General features: G+C 36.4%; 1 protein-coding gene across 2 annotated transcripts; it reads left to right on the top strand.

Moving 5' to 3' along the window:
- Positions 1–3,381: 3,381 nt before the first annotated feature.
- LOC107829603 (histone-lysine N-methyltransferase ATX4-like) lies at positions 3,382–15,772 on the top strand. 2 transcript variants are annotated; one of them, XM_075248598.1, is made up of 23 exons: positions 3,382–4,972; positions 5,067–5,122; positions 5,202–5,415; positions 5,639–5,764; positions 5,871–5,939; positions 6,056–6,124; positions 6,220–6,311; positions 6,387–6,482; positions 6,983–7,118; positions 8,629–8,734; positions 9,536–9,635; positions 9,955–10,079; positions 10,198–10,343; positions 11,265–11,369; positions 11,829–11,893; positions 12,161–12,368; positions 12,946–13,032; positions 13,160–13,216; positions 13,302–13,391; positions 13,716–13,802; positions 13,920–13,994; positions 15,165–15,265; positions 15,364–15,772. In XM_075248598.1, exons 1-23 carry the CDS (start codon positions 4,103–4,105, stop codon positions 15,452–15,454), a joined length of 3,171 nt encoding a protein of 1,056 aa, XP_075104699.1. In that variant the 5' UTR covers positions 3,382–4,102; the 3' UTR covers positions 15,455–15,772. The 2 variants fall into 2 exon arrangements, with proteins under 2 accessions (XP_075104699.1, XP_075104698.1); XM_075248597.1 differs by having other exon boundaries at positions 3,515–4,972; positions 5,067–5,126; positions 5,209–5,415.
- The last annotated feature ends 222 nt before the right edge of the window (positions 15,773–15,994 follow it).

Raw genomic sequence — 15,994 nt, 5'->3', positions numbered from 1 at the left:
GTGGGCGCAAAAGCACAGGTCACAGCAGTTACTAGATGTAGGGTATTGAGCCGTCAGATGTTTTGAACTAATATTAGTATTCGATAGACCGAATTACCAAATTAGGAAACCTTAACCGAATTTCTACGACGATGAAATCAATTTTGAGGTTTTGGTACACATAGATATTGTCAATTCACTCAATTATCTACCCCTTCTCAAAGGGAAATCGCTTCTATTCCCGCTAAACCTGTAGAAAGTTCCGGTCTCAACGTCTAACAACATCTTTACCCCATAGATATTTGGGCCAATTACCACTTCCTACTACCATAAAAATGAGATTTGCCTTTTAGAGTATATTTGACTAAGCTTCTTGTGGTGCGGTTAAGACTTAAGGGTATTTTTTTAATCTTTTTTTACCAAAAAAAAAAAATATGAGTTGCTTTTGTGTTTGGCCAAAATAGAGAAATGCTTTTGAGCACTAGCGAGACTAAACTACAAATGTTAGTTCTTCCAAAAAAGAAGCGGAATCAACTATATCTTGTTCATATTCTTTTTTCTTTTGGAGGGGGGTGTGGGGTGGGATAGGGTGGGGGGACAGGGCCGGCCGGAGCCTAAGGCCACTAAGGCGCCTTAGGCCCCCAAAATTTATAAATAATATTAAATTATGCACTATTGATAGAATTTTTAAATCATTTGGTTAAATAGTTACATCTAAAAGTTTTACACATCTTAAATTGTCGTTACTAGTTGTTTCATGTCTTTAATTCGTCCCAACTTAAATCGATCTTCTTACAATGTTAGTTTAGAACAACTTTTCTTAATTCTTTAAATGCCTTTGCAGATATTTTTCAAGCTACATTGATAAGTAACTATTAAAATTCGTCCTTAACATTGAATGAATCTTGAAACATAATAGTTAAAACAATATTATTTGTTTCAACTTATATTTAGAATTAAAAGTGCTAAGAGAAACTGTATAAGTAGAAGAATACTCTAATTGGCAAACTCAATCAGGTAAAAAGTGTTAATTCAATTACCGTTAACAATTAATATAACAGTTGTCTAGGTTGAAAAAGTTTTTCAAAACTAAATCAATAAAGTTCTTTAGATTAATTGGCAAGGAGATTAAACAAATTGGTCTTTACTGATAACACAAAAGAGATTAAACAAATTGGTTAAATGTTGGCAATAATTAAAACTGATTATAACTTCTTTAAATTTTAATAAATTATAAGAGAAAAAAATAATTTAAGGCCTCATTTTTTATTTTTGCCTTAGGTCCCATATTATATCGAGCCGCCCGTGGGGAGGTGTGCAGGGATCTCTCCGTAGAGAATGGCAATTTACTTTCTGCCTTCATTTTTCTACACAAGTGAGAAGAAAAAGACCTTCAGCTTTATGTTCTGTTTTGGTCAACCTCCAAATTGCTCAGCATTTACGACTTAGGAAACGACCAAAACCTCGACCACTTTCAATTTTTGTTAGCTTCTCGAAGCTTTTAGACTCACAACCAATTACATAAATCATTTGAGATAGTAGTAAACTGGAATTCATCTTCCAACATTCTGCAAGTTACAACCTTTAGCTAATCGGCGTCTTCAAATTCAAAAGACAAATATATAGCTTAAGAACTGAAATTCCTTGAGCATCAGATAACTGGGATAAGCCATAGTCCTTTGGTGATTTTGACAAGACAAGTGTAACAGTACGTACCTAGATTTTCTCTCTTTTTCCCCCATTTGCTAATTTTTCAGTTTCATCTCCCCAACCCCAAGTTGTGATTTTTCCCAAACTACCTAATCTTTCCCTTCCCCATTCCATCTGAATCATTCGGAAACCACTATCTTCCACCGCCCACCAAAAGATTACATTGAAATAAATAGTCGTACTTGCTGTATTTAACTTATTGCTTAAAAAAATACCACGTTCACCCCCTCCCCCTCTGCAGACCATAGAAAAGTAATAAATAAATAAATAAATAAACAAATAAAAATTCTTTCTCCTTATTACTGATGCCATTCAAGAATTTGTACCAGAAAGATCTCTGAAAGCTAAAGACATCCAAACTTGCCTCATATGTAACCGAAATCAAGTCAGATCTAGATCCACAAAATAACAGTATTATCATCCTCTCCAGTGAGCCAACTTGCTCATCTTTGATTTTACCAAAATTAAAAAGAAAAGAATAAAGAATTCACAAATAGAGTAATCAATAGGGAAGATGAACAAGAATTTCTTTTCTATTATTAAAAAAAAGTTAGGAAAACGAACTGCCAGATTTATTCACCCATCTTTCGACAGATAGGAGAGAAGTGACGAAACCACCCCTCTATGCCTCGACATTGAAAATATTCACAATATAAATGCCCCCGTAAAACACCAAAGAGACAACACCCCAACCACACAAAAAACACCATGACCCCTTCCTTTTTATAACTAAACAGTACAAATCCACAGCTCTACCTATTTAACTGTTTGCTATACTATTATTTACTCATAAAGCCACAAACTATCATTTCTCACAGCCCTAAATATAACAGAGCCCGCCGTGTGCCGGCAACATAGTAGGACGAAGTCTAAGAAGATGAAAACAAAAGCTGAAAATAAACACACATATATTTTTTGCTTTGTCCTAGTGGAAATATGTGGGGTTCTTTCCTAGCTCGAAGTTCCACAAATCTTATTTGCAACTTCTTTCCCCTCTCCCCTCATAACAAATAGAAAAACTCCGGTGAATAACTAGCCAACAGAAGACTCAGTCTCTACTAAAAATAAATATTTCCACTTCTTCAAATACCCAATTCGATTTGAAAAGTAAACTCTTTCTTCTATAAAGGCTATACCAAGACGAAACCCCCAAAATCCCTGTAACTAAGAGGCAAGTATATAATTTTTACCAGTCCATGGCTATTTATGTGTTTACAATCCACGCCTTAGATTCATCAACTAAATAAAGTAAATCCATTAACAAAATTTCTTATTCCAACTTGCACTTTCAGACTAGGAATTCGATCATTACATTTAGACCGGTAAAATTTATCCAACACCCGATTTAAATTTTTGGACTGGCTGATTACTCAAAAACAAATTAAAAGATTAATCAAATGTTCAATCTCTGCTTTTTGTCAAGGAAGAAATAGAAGCTTCTTCAATCACATTATCGCAGCTTTCACCTCCAAATTCTTTCTTGCTTCCATTATCAAGTCGTAATTCACTACTTGCAGAACTTGGCAAAATATCTCTAGTGAAAAATCATTCAATCAAATTGAAGCATCCCTTTTTCCTTTTTTACGAGAATCAAATTCAAGCATTTTAAATTCTGATCCTATTCAGAGAAAAAATAAAATAAAATAAAAAATAAACAAAAACAATAACACAAAAATTGACAAGACATGAATTATCCATTGTCACTTTTTGCTCCCAAGTTTCTTGGAGAGCACTCTTGTGACAAAAACACCAACCTCTGCAACACCCAAAATAATAAAACGCCATGTCTTACGTTAAAACCAACTTCAATTTAGCCATGTTTCTCGAACCAAAATGCAGTCGTCTGGGTCAAGTTGGCAATTCTCTCTCTCTCTCTCTAGCATTACTATATTACTTTGCTTTACTCCTCACACCCACCCCCTTTGTCAGTCATCCTTATTCCTTTTCCTCTCTAACTTGCAGTTTATCTATACATTCACACAACCTATATGTATATATGAGAAAATGTTCCTAAATTAATTTCCCTTCGTCAAATTCACAAAATTTTCACACACATTTTTAACGTTTTAATATAAAGTTGTTCCTTGAATATCTTTCTCTCTCTCTCTCTCTCTCTCTCTCATCACCGGTTTTGAGAAAACTTGGTGGAACAGAGATCCCTATTCTTTCCGCTAATCAGATCTTCTTCTCAATTTCGGTTCTCATATTATCTTCTTCTGCCTATTTTTCGCTGTTGTAATTGGATTCTACTTCAATTTTCTCGCGCTCTCTGTTACTTCGGTTGATTCTTCTTGTATTCTCTAAACAATTTACTGGGTCTCTTCAGTCAAAATTAGGGTTTCGGATTGAAGAATTTGAGGTCTTTTTAATTTTTGTATAGAATTGACGGCTGAATTTGGACTTTGGGGCAGTAATGATTATAAAGAAGAACTTGAAAACGGTAATGCCAAGTTTGAAGCGGTGCCGAGTGAGTGACTCCGACGACGAGTTTTCCGGTAATCGGAAAAAGCGCAAGAGCAGTAGCAGTGGTGGATATTACCCTTTGCATCTGCTCCGTGATGTTGCCGCTGCTGGTATAATTCCGTTCAATGGATACGGTATTCAAAGAATTTTAGCCGCCGCCGGAGGTAACGGCGGAGCAGCTGCGTCGTGGTGCACGGAGGTTTCCCGCATCGCCCCCGGTGAGGCTGAGTTGCCAAAACAGAGGAGGAGCAATCCGGAGGCTTCACGGCCGCCACTAGTGAGGACTTCACGGGGGCGTGTTCAGGTACTTCCTTCTAGATTCAATGACTCGGTTCTTGATAATTGGAAGAAAGAGAAGAGCAAAACTACTACTAGTGCTAAAGAATCAACTTCGGACCCTGAATTTAACCCGGATGCAAGAGAAAAGCTTAGCTTTAAAAATGCCAAACGTGAAATTGGGTGTAATAATGGTTCAAAGCGTTTGGATATTACTAGGAAGTATTCTAGTTCTCGCAGTACACTCACATCATTACATGAGCGATTGAGAGATGCAGTCGACACACATTTTGATGAAGCTATAGATTTAAGTGGCATTAATGGAACGGTGAATGTGGAGGGAGGGAAGAGAGCTAATAAATTTGGTGGTAAGGATTTTAATTCGGGTGACATAGTTTGGGCAATATCTGGAAGACATTGTCCTGCTTGGCCCGCAGTTGTCCTTGATTCAGAAACACAAGTTCCCCAGCAAGTTCTAAATTTTCGAGTTGCTGGCGCTGTCTGTGTCATGTTCTTTGGTTACTCTGGAAATGGCACGCAAAGGGTAAGACTTTATCTTTTGTGCATTATGCAGACTCCCGAAGTGCCGGGTATGAGGTAATGGTGTATCTACTAAGATGACATGTTTTTATGAGCAGGATTATGCATGGATTAGACGTGGGATGCTATTTCCGTTTCTGGAATATGTAGACAGGTCTGTGGCAGTTATGTCTGTTAATGTTGATATAATTTCTTAGTAATGTCGGGGTGTGGTGAACCTTTGCTTTGTTTAGGTTTCAGGGGCAGACTAACTTGAACGACAGCACACCTGGTGACCTCCGCTCTGCCATAGAAGAGGCATTTCTAGCTGAAAATGGCTTTATTGAGATGTTGATGGTTGAAATAAATGCAGCGGCTGGCAATCTAGATTATTTCCAGTCTCTTCCCCGAGGAGCATTTGAGGTCTCTGACTCAAATCAGGACCAAGAGTGTAACTCTCCAAGTCAGGCACGTTTCAGAGTCACTCAGGCTTTTTTCCTTATTTTCTAACATACTACCATCGAGGTCCTCTAGTTAGCATTCCTATCCTGATCTGGGTGGAATGATTCTGCTAAAATTTCACTGCAGTACTTCCCCATACCTGCAGCCCCTAAAATCAAGAGAAAGAAACAAATGTCTCATATTATAGGGTACTTCCTGTAAGTTTATCGTGTTTAGAATCTTTGTGCAGGAATTACCGAAGAAGAAAGAACTTGACTCTTGCGACGCTTGTGGATCGAGTCTTTCTTCTAAGCCATCCAGGAAATTGAATGACTCAACTTTTAGGGGCAATCGTCTGTGTACTGCTTGTGCTAGGGTCTGTTACAGCTTTCAAATTATCTTTCTATCTTTCTTTGACCAACTTTCATGGATGATCTAGATGTTGATGTCATGATAGTAATAATTTGTGTCTTATACTCCAGCTAAAGAAGATAAAACATTATTGTGGCATATGCAAGAAGATCCGTAATCCCTCAGATAGTGGAACTTGGGTGAGAAACCTGTTATCTTCTGCTGGTTGTTCGTAACCACTTCCTATTTCTTTCCATGAAATTACTTATGGTGATATTTCTTCATAGAAACAACAATAGTTTCTTTGCTGGTTTAGGTACGCTGTGATGGTTGCAAAGTGTGGGTGCATGCTGAGTGTGACAAAATCTCAAGAGAAAATTTCAAGGTATCTCAATTCTGCTGAAACTTTTTCTTCCCTTTCTATATCCATGTTTTGTTTACTTCTTTGCGATAACATAATCTGCTGTCCTATTTTTTCAGGAGCTGAGTACCTCTGATTACTACTGTCCAGAATGCAGAGCAAGATTTAACTTTGAATTGTCTGACTCAGAAAACATGAATTCTAAGGCCAAGTTAGTCTCATCAATCAGTTGTGTTAAAGTTGAAGCTTGTGGTTTTAACTAACGATTTACTGTTTCCTGGTTCAGAAACAACAAAAATGATTGTCAGACAGTAGCATTGCCAGACAAGGTTTCTGTTATCTGCTCAGGAGTGGAAGGCATTTATTTCCCAAGGCTTCACCTGTAAGTGTACATAGGCCTTCGTTATGTCCACTGTTTTTTTATCACTCACCAGCGATTGGCTCTGTCTGATGCTGTGCATCACTTCCTTTAAGTTGTCTGTCTGGTATAAAGAGTTTAATACCTGTTTTTTCCCTGTAGCAGCTCTCATACTTTTGAATCTTACTCTGTGTTTGTTAGTGTTTCCTTTATAATCTCGGATTTTATAATTAAGTGGAGGTTTGAACACTTCAATGGTAAGTTTTGGAATTAACTGACTAATTCTATCTAACATTTGTCTTATTTAAAAAATTCTACCTAACCTTTGTGGAAAGCAAAAGCAGTGAACATGAATGCAAGTCACAGTTAGGAGATTTGATCTATCAAGTTGTTTACATGTGATTTTTCTGGGTGGACCTTTGTTCTCTTCAAGACAAGTTCCAGCATTAAGAGATCAAGGATTTTCTTACCATTGACTCAGGTCATATATTTTGCAATCATATTCTCTTTTCTTTTTGTTCCAGAGTTGTTTGCAAGTGTGGATATTGTGGAGCAGAAAAACAGGCACTTAGTGAATGGGAGAGGCACACAGGTTCTAAAATAAAAAACTGGAAGACCAGTGTCAGGGTGAAGGGTTCTTTGCAACCTCTCGAACAATGGGTTTGTATTCTTCAGTTTCTTATGCTGCTTATGATTTGACATGGACTACACATTTTTATTGGATACTATCATACAATAGTAGTTTTTTTAATAAGGAACTACTATCATACACTTGTAATTTATCAATAGAATTATGTTGGTAAGATATTGACGTATCAGCTTTGCAAATTAATTTTCCCGTAAGTTTAAGAGCAATTGACGTGCCCCATTGCTTCCTTTTATGTGTGCCATTGTGTCAGTCTGTGGTGGCTGTATTTATTTTCTAGGAATAAGTACGTCGAATATCATCATGGGCACATGACATGATCTCACTGTTTATGAAGAGGAAGTTTGATTTTCTTCAAATTATTGGCAGTAAAAATATAAGATATATTATTGAGGTTCGTCATATGTTTGATGTAATAGCTTTCATCGTCTAGAATTTGAACTTCAAAAATTTGTTTAGATAAATAGTATTGTTAAAAGGTTTTTTCAAAAAAGAAAAAACTTTTTATTAAAGTACTTTTCACAGGAGTTACAATCTTCTATTGTATGATACACTAAAAGAGTTGCAGGCATTTTGGGATTTCTCAAACTAATTGATGTTATAAATTTGGAAATGGGTAGTAGATGATACTATTCAAACAAAATGTTTATAAATGTTCTGCTAAGTTTATGGCTTTGTAATATTCTTTACGCATGAGTTCATAGTGAATCTTATCTGCATAAGGGTAGCTTAACAAATAAATTTCAAGGGGGCAAGAAACTAATTCAATGTAATGCAGTTTTGAAGTGCTAACGTGAAAGAAAAAGCTTAATCCTCTTTTCCCCCCTCCTTTTTCTCCTTTCCTCTTTCTCCTTGGTTAGGGATGACATCAGTTAGACAGCCTGATGCTCTTGACAACTGCATGATACTCCCTATCAATGAGAACAACCAAGTAAACTTTAGATGACGTATATGCCCTTATGTGAAATTTGTATTTATCATTTACTTTGTCTACTCAACATTAAAAGTATTCTTTCCCTATCATTTTTGTGTTTCAATATTTTTCTTGAGTGTTGGTGGAATGAAATTTTGATTTTATAAATTTCATGAAGGGAAAAATTGAAAGAGTAAATTTTCTCCTTTAATGCCACTAATTTTGACTGTCCAGGGGGTTGAGTGCTTCAAATTCTCAAACAAGGGAGAGTATTTTAACTATTGACATTTGGGAATTGATCTGAAATTGATTCATGCGTTAGTGGATATCATTCCTTTGCTTTTTATGGGAAAAAATTGTGAACTTTCATAACCTGTCAATTATGAAGATTTGTTGGAAAGTGCTCTCTCTCTCTCTCTCTCTCTCTCTCTCTCTCTCTCTCTTGTTTTTTGTTTTGGTTGATTAAGGGAACAGTACTCTCATAATTTACATGGCATGGGTTCATTCTCAGAATGTTTTATCTGAAGTCACAACTCAGTTGCATTCTGTTAGCTACGGTCTTTCGATTCAGAAATGAAGTAAGGCAGGTAACATCTTGTTTTGCTCCACAGATGCTAGAAATGGCAGAGTATCATGCACAGAATGTTGTTTCTACCAAATCGGCTAAACGTCCTCCTTTAAAAGTACGGAGACAAAAGCTGCTAAGTTTTCTCCGAGGTACATGCTTTGCTTTATTTACTTGTTTTGGAAGAGACATTCCACATCTATGCAACATATGTACTTTTAAAATGGCATTGTGCCAGCATAATAGAAGATATGTGTTAGAACCAGGACACTTGTCAACAAACCATGTTCTAATCCTTTTTTCATTATTCGACCACTTATATTGTCCTCAATCATGTCTTAGCAAATTCCTTTCTTTCCCTTCCACCTTTTTATATAGTCTTTAATCATATTGTTGGAGAAGAAATCTTTATTTTTTAAAGATGAATTTAAATTTACATATAGAAGGGGAGAGGTGGATCGATCATCTGTGTCAAGAAGAAGATTCTATAACTCTACAAACTTTTAATATGATAATAACATCAAATAATAGATGTCCATATTAATTTCCATGCTCTTCAAATGGATTTAGGTTGTGCATGAACTTGAACTGGGGATCAGAAGATATAAATGTTACTTTTAATTTTTGAAACCACCATCCCTGTGTGTCTTATTGAAACCACTATTTGTTCCAATTAAGTAACAATACTAAATTGCGCTAAATATTTAGACACTACCTGGTAACCACTTTTTTTTCCAAAAAAAATAACAATTTAGACAAGCCTGAATAACCGAATCTCCCTATACCCGTATTCGTATTTCTGTCTGGATCTGAATCCTAATAATTATGTTTTAGATGTTCCTGGCCTCTGCATCCATACCTGTATTACTACACTTGGCTATGCCCCATAACCACATCTGCTGCTTTATAAAAAAGCACTAATCAGTTGTCAATTCTTTTCTTCAATGATACAGAAAAGTATGAACCTGTTTATGCGAAGTGGACCACAGAAAGGTGTGCAGTATGTCGATGGGTTGAAGATTGGGACTACAACAAAATTATTATATGCATTAGGTATGACCAAACTTCAAAAAGCTAATCTGCCTGGTAGGAAATTAGTGGAAACTCTTCATATGTGTTCAATTTCTGGAGACTTCCGTTATTTGATTTGAATACCAACTTCTGGTTACTTTTCATTGGAAAAAAAGATTTTGATTTGAAATAGGATATGTGTGCTAGGCTTTCATTTAGGAGTAATACTTTTTGGTGGGTTTCTCAAGTAATTTCATGATTTCTTGTTGATTTTGTTTGCAAAGGTTGTTTAATCTTAAGATGATTGTTCAAATTTTTCCTTAAAAAAAACAAAATGTACTGAAATTCTATTTCTCATCAGGTGTCAAATAGCTGTTCATCAAGAATGCTATGGAGCAAGAAATGTTCGTGATTTCACTTCGTGGGTCTGCAGATCTTGCGAGACTCCTGAGATTGAACGGGAATGTTGTCTTTGTCCTGTGAAAGGCATGACACTAATTACTATTTTGTATTAATTGTAGTGCTGCTGGAATCTGGCCAAACTGTTTTCAAACCTATTTCCTTTCGCCTGCAACTACTAACCTTATATTATTGCTTAATTTAGGAGGTGCTTTGAAGCCCACAGATATTAAGCCATTGTGGGTTCATGTTACTTGTGCTTGGTTCCAACCTGAAGTTTGTTTTGCTAGTGATGAGAAAATGGAGCCTGCTGTTGGAATTTTGAGAATCCCTTCAAATTCTTTTGTGAAGGTAAGCTTTTTTGTTTTGGGGTAATGTTATTCCACTTTGTGGCGCAAATCCGGTGATCTCACTTCAGTGTTATCTCCAGAAGGAAAGTGGCTTGAGTGATGGAGAAAATACTGTGTTATGACATAATAGTATGTAACATAGTCTTTTACCTTCTTAAAAAAAGACATAATAGTATGTAACATTTCTCATTTCCAGTAGGAGATTTTTATCCTGGATAGGCGAAGGAAGCAAGATAATTTGAAGACGCCGTCTCGATTTTTTCTCACCTAATTTTTTAAATTTGAAATGGGTTTTAAGTGAAATTTAAGATGAAGTTCATAACCCTACATCTTTCTTTTGTATTCATTTTTGTTTCTGGTAAAAGAATATAATGAAAAGTTTCTGTAGCAATATTTGTTTCTCATCCATGCTAAATCTGACATTATCCATACTGATGATTTAGGTGCTGGTTTATTTCACGAAGCTAAAGGACGTAATATTATATTTTAAATATTTCTGTTACTGTTACCTCATAATGGACATGGCGACTTGACAATTTGAATAACTCAGCCTTCCTTGTTAAGGCGGAGCCCATTACTATTAGAGGCAAACATTGTAATCGATATCTTATAAGAGTGGAAGGAGCTCCTCTAAAGCGATCATACAAGCACTAACTCTCCGGATCCCATCATAAGAGTGGAAAGAGCTCCTAATCAAATTATTTGGTTGATATATATTAACAAATGTATATCAAAAGACTTTACTTTGTCTTGGTCACCCAATTGTCATCTATAACGTAACATGTTATCAACTTGGCGTTATTGTTCCAGTTAATATAGGCATTCTTTAGATCTGAATCTCAAATCAAAATGGAAAAACATCATGTTATAGCAAGAACTCTCCTGTTGAATCTGAAGTGAGCATTGACTTGGTAAATTTCAGATATGTGTGATCTGCAAACAAATTCATGGTTCCTGCACACAATGTTGCAAGTGCTCGACTTATTATCATGCTATGTGCGCATCAAGAGCAGGGTATCGCATGGAGGTGAGATTACTTATCTAATCTGTTATTGTCATTGAATTTAATAGGTACTTTCCAGAGTATGTAACTTCCCTCCTGTTTCAGAGCCTATCATTCCTTTTAGTGCCCACTGAAAGGAAACAGAGTTGTCCAGTTAGTGTTTAAAATATTTGTAACGTGTTATGGTAACTGTTTATTCATCATTCGGCTAACAAGCACGTGCACATGCAGACCTTTTTCCGTTTTTATTTTCCATCGGAACATCCTTCCTTTTGGCGTTTTGATTATCCATTTTCAATCAGTTATTCTAATGCCTTAACTGCCAGCACATTTTGGGTACTGTTACATTTGATTTGTAAATCTGAATTGATGACTAGTTCATTTTATGTTGTTTAGTCAACGCATTCAACAGTTCAGCTATATCTGCCCCTATCCTTCTACTTTGTCATTTGATCCTGGATGTTAATACTTTTCAAACTGCAGCTGCACTGCTTGGAGAAAAATGGAAAACAGGTCACAAGAATGGTTTCATATTGTGCCTACCACAGGTACTGCTCCATTTTCTTTGCATCAAACATTAAGAAAGGAGACTGAGAAAGGGTAGAAAGAGGAAGTTAGTCATTTGTGAGACCTGCTTTCCAGTCAGAATAATGGATACTTGATTATTCAAGTAATGACATTTAATGGGGGCTTTAGGTCTAACTTGCGTTGCCAATCACCTAAAAAAACGCCAACTGTGCTTTTTCAAAAAAAAAAAAAAAACGCCAACTGTATCTTTATGAATAAATGCTTCTAATGGCTTCATGATTTTACAGGGCTCCCAATCCGGATACCGTCCTCATTATTCAAACTCCCAAAGGTGTATTCTCTGCTAGAAGCCTTCTTCAAAACAGTAAGCACACAGGTTCACGTCTAATTTCAACAAGTAGACTGCAACTCCAGGAAGCTCCAGCAGCAGAGATAGAGGAGATCAAGCCATTCTCTGCAGCAAGGTGTCGTGTTTATAATCGATTGCGTGATAAGGTATTACACCATGTTACTAATACACAATGTTATGATTGATTATGCTAAGTTTTATTAATATACACAGGAAGGAAATGAAAGAATTTATGTTTTATTTAAGGCCAAAGTCATAAGCGGCCCCCTAAACTTGTCCGCATTTTCCCTAAATAGCGTCTTTATGACACTGGGCAACTGAAAAGCGTTGCTCCCTTTTGGTTTTTTGAACCATGAAACTCTTGATGTGTGAATTCATTATTAGCATCTCTGTGCACGAGAAGACATTAGAGATATAAGAACTAAACTTTGTTCTGATATCTATCTACACTTTGCTTATTAGTCGATACTTAATATCTATCCGTGGTTTGTTCTATTTATAAGTCCAATAACCATAATTGCTTTTAGTCATGCTTTTTAACTACCTTAAATTTTCTAGTTATGCTACCTGGTATTGATTGGTATGTTATGTTTGTGGTTTAAGTTTTTTAGTTGACATTCACTCATTTGCTTTCTTATCACAAATTTTTAACTAGCTGGTGTCTGTTGTTTAATCATCCTAAAGGGTTGCCAGTTATGAATCTCCTTATTTTTTGCTTGTCAGGGAGCAGGAGAATCTGCCATTGCCCACCACGTGAGGGGACCTTGTCACCATTCTTCAAGTTCAATACGGAGTTTGAACATTATTAAAGTAAATTTCTTCCTCCCTCCCATATCCTTCCCTCCTTCCTACGTAAAGTAATGTTCTCCTGTCACTAGTTTCTCTCTTAGCTTCTATGGTGTTTTTTTAAATATTATTCCGTTCTTCCTTTTAACAGGAAGTCAAGGGATCCAAAACATTTTCTACCTTTAGGGAGCGGCTTCGTGATTTACAGGCATTCTTTTTAACACTGCTGCTCATCACGTTAACAGCATTTCAGCTCATATTCTCAGCATCTTCATCTTATTTTGCAATTGCAGAGAACAGAAAATGATCGTGTTTGCTTTGGTAGATCTGGGATACATAGATGGGGTCTGTTTGCTCGTAGAAATATACCAGAAGGAGAGATGGTACATTAATCTTTTTTAGTTCTTACCGGGTTGCCCATAGTCAATGCGTTGATCATATTATGAAAAGAAAGAAACGGCAGTCCGAGTAATCGCTTGGAAGTGGAGTCCTAAATTTCATGTTTAGGAGCTTTTCTCGATAGTCAATGATTTTTGTGTCATAACCTGTGAACATTTCCAATGAGAACTAGTTCCTCCTTGCTTGAGTATGCTACATGATCATCTTTCATCTCAATAATCACTTACTAACCGAAGTGCTCGTATTTCTAATTATTTCAGCATCAAATCTAGAAGTTACTTAGTAGAGCATGCATTTACTTGTTTCAGGTTCTTGAGTATCGTGGTGAGCAGATCAGACGAAGTGTTGCAGATTTAAGGGAGGCACGGTATCGTGTTGAGGGAAAAGATTGCTATGTAGGTTCTTTTCACTCTTTTCTTTGTGCTTTCTCTCTCTCTCTCTCCCTCTCTCCCTCTCTCCAACCCGTACGTGGTCACAAGCACCAATTAATGTCATTGAATTATCATATGCAGTTATTTAAGATTAGTGAAGAAGTTGTGGTGGACGCCACTGATAAGGGGAACATTGCACGTTTAATTAACCATTCAGTAAGTATCACTTTTCTTTCATTGTTTCTGATGCTTCTCTCCATCTTTGGAATCAAACTAGAATTATTATGTTTGATGGTGCTTCTTCCTTCTACCGTGCTCTTTAGATCTTGTCAATCCTTTTCTTTTTTCTTGAGAAAGTGATCATAGTTTCCTTTTTATCTATTCTTTTTCATGTAGTATTAACTTTGTGCTGGTCCTTGTTATCAAAACCAGCAAATGAAAAGGCAAAGACTAGTGTGTACTAAATCAGGTAAAACTGAAGGAGATCAGTTTCAATCCCATTACGTTGGTTTTGGAGCTGACTAAAGGATGATGCTGAATAAAGAGAAATGTGGAATTTCAAATTTCACTAATCTGAAGGGAAAAAAATAAAAGAAAAAGGAATTCTGGTTATAAAATGTCAGCCCATACAGCTGGTACAAACGGTTATTAAATCCAGGCCAAGCCACCTATTTACACATTGCAAGTATATATGCATGTGAAGCTCATGCTTCACCGAGGAATCACCAAATGAGTGCAAATGATAATGAAGAGTAATCGCAGTTCCATCACATGTACTGGGTAGCTCTCCCCATCACCTAGTGATTTTGGGTTGATAATAGTTTTGCTCGGCTAATAATAAATGGGAACAGCGGCTGCATTATACTCTCCCCATCACCTAGTGATTTTTAGTTGTAAATAGTTTTGCTTGGCTAATAACAAATGGGAACAGTGATTGCATTATGGTGTTACTGCTTTAATGAGATTAATGTCATTGATGATTTTAACAGGGCAAAAGAATTGAGTACCAATCATACCGCACAAGATTATATTAGGATGTCTAAACTTGTCTGTAGTCTGAACCTAATCTAATATCAGAGAAAATTTATCTGACTGGAGCCTTATCTAGAACCAGATAAAATATGCTTCAGTGTACATTTTGATTGATAAATATGTTTCAATATACTCCAAATATTTTTGTACAACCTATCATGGCAAAGTCTCCTTAGACCTGGTAATGCTAGGAATTTTGTGCCCCATTCAAGTCATATCCCTTCTACTTATAATTTATCTGTAGTCAGCAAATTTAGTAAGTCAATAGATGCAATATTTTCATTCTCAGGTTACCTTTATCGATGGTTCCTCGTACTTGACTCTTTTCGATCTTTTGCTTTGTTATTTTCACAGTGCATGCCAAACTGTTATGCAAGGATCATGAGTGTAGGGGCTGATGAGAGTCGGGTTGTACTTATCGCAAAGACAAATGTGTCTGCTGGTGATGAATTAACGTATCTCTCTCTCTCTCTCTCTCATACACGCACACATTAATGCCTGAATATTAGCAAGTCTGCCCCTGATTTATTTTATTTGGCTGCAATAATGACAGGTATGACTACTTGTTTGATCCAGACGAATGTGAAGAATTCAAAGTTCCTTGCCTGTGTAAAGCTCCAAACTGCCGAAAGTTCATGAATTAGGTTTACACTTTCCACAAATTTTTTTCCTCCACAAGGAGATCTAACCATTACACCCTCTCACAGCTTGCTAATTTTAGTGATTCTAGAGGAATATGTAATTTTTAGTCTTACGTTTCTTCCTTCCTAGTAGGGGGCTCCGTAGATGGTTTGGGTCAATAATATAGCTATTACTTGACGAAAGTTGGGTCTGAGTTATTATGTATAGATTCAGAGAAGGCAGATCATTTTCTTCTATTCTGCCGCTACAGAAATGTAAACTTCACTTCTCTCTATTTTTTTGGGAGATCAACAAAAATGAAAAAAAAGGGATGCAAGCAACTCCTCTTTTATTTTCTCCTCACTCTACTGTTTTCAATCTTCATCCCCTCCCCCGACTTAAAATTCCTCCATAAAAACCTCTGAACCCCTATTGACGTCCCCCCCACCCCATGGCGCGAACCAACCAAAAAGAAACAGAGAAAAAAAGGATACTAGAAAACAAAATTATCATTTACTGCACCCAAATTGTGGATTAGTGGTCAATGAAACGGGATACAAAAT

The sequence above is a fragment of the Nicotiana tabacum genome, unplaced genomic scaffold (genome assembly GCF_000715075.1).
Source record: "Nicotiana tabacum cultivar K326 unplaced genomic scaffold, ASM71507v2 Un00002, whole genome shotgun sequence".
NCBI lineage: Eukaryota > Viridiplantae > Streptophyta > Magnoliopsida > Solanales > Solanaceae > Nicotiana > Nicotiana tabacum.
The sequence above is the reverse complement of the archived record's forward strand: the minus strand, read 5'-3'. Positions and strand labels throughout refer to the sequence as shown.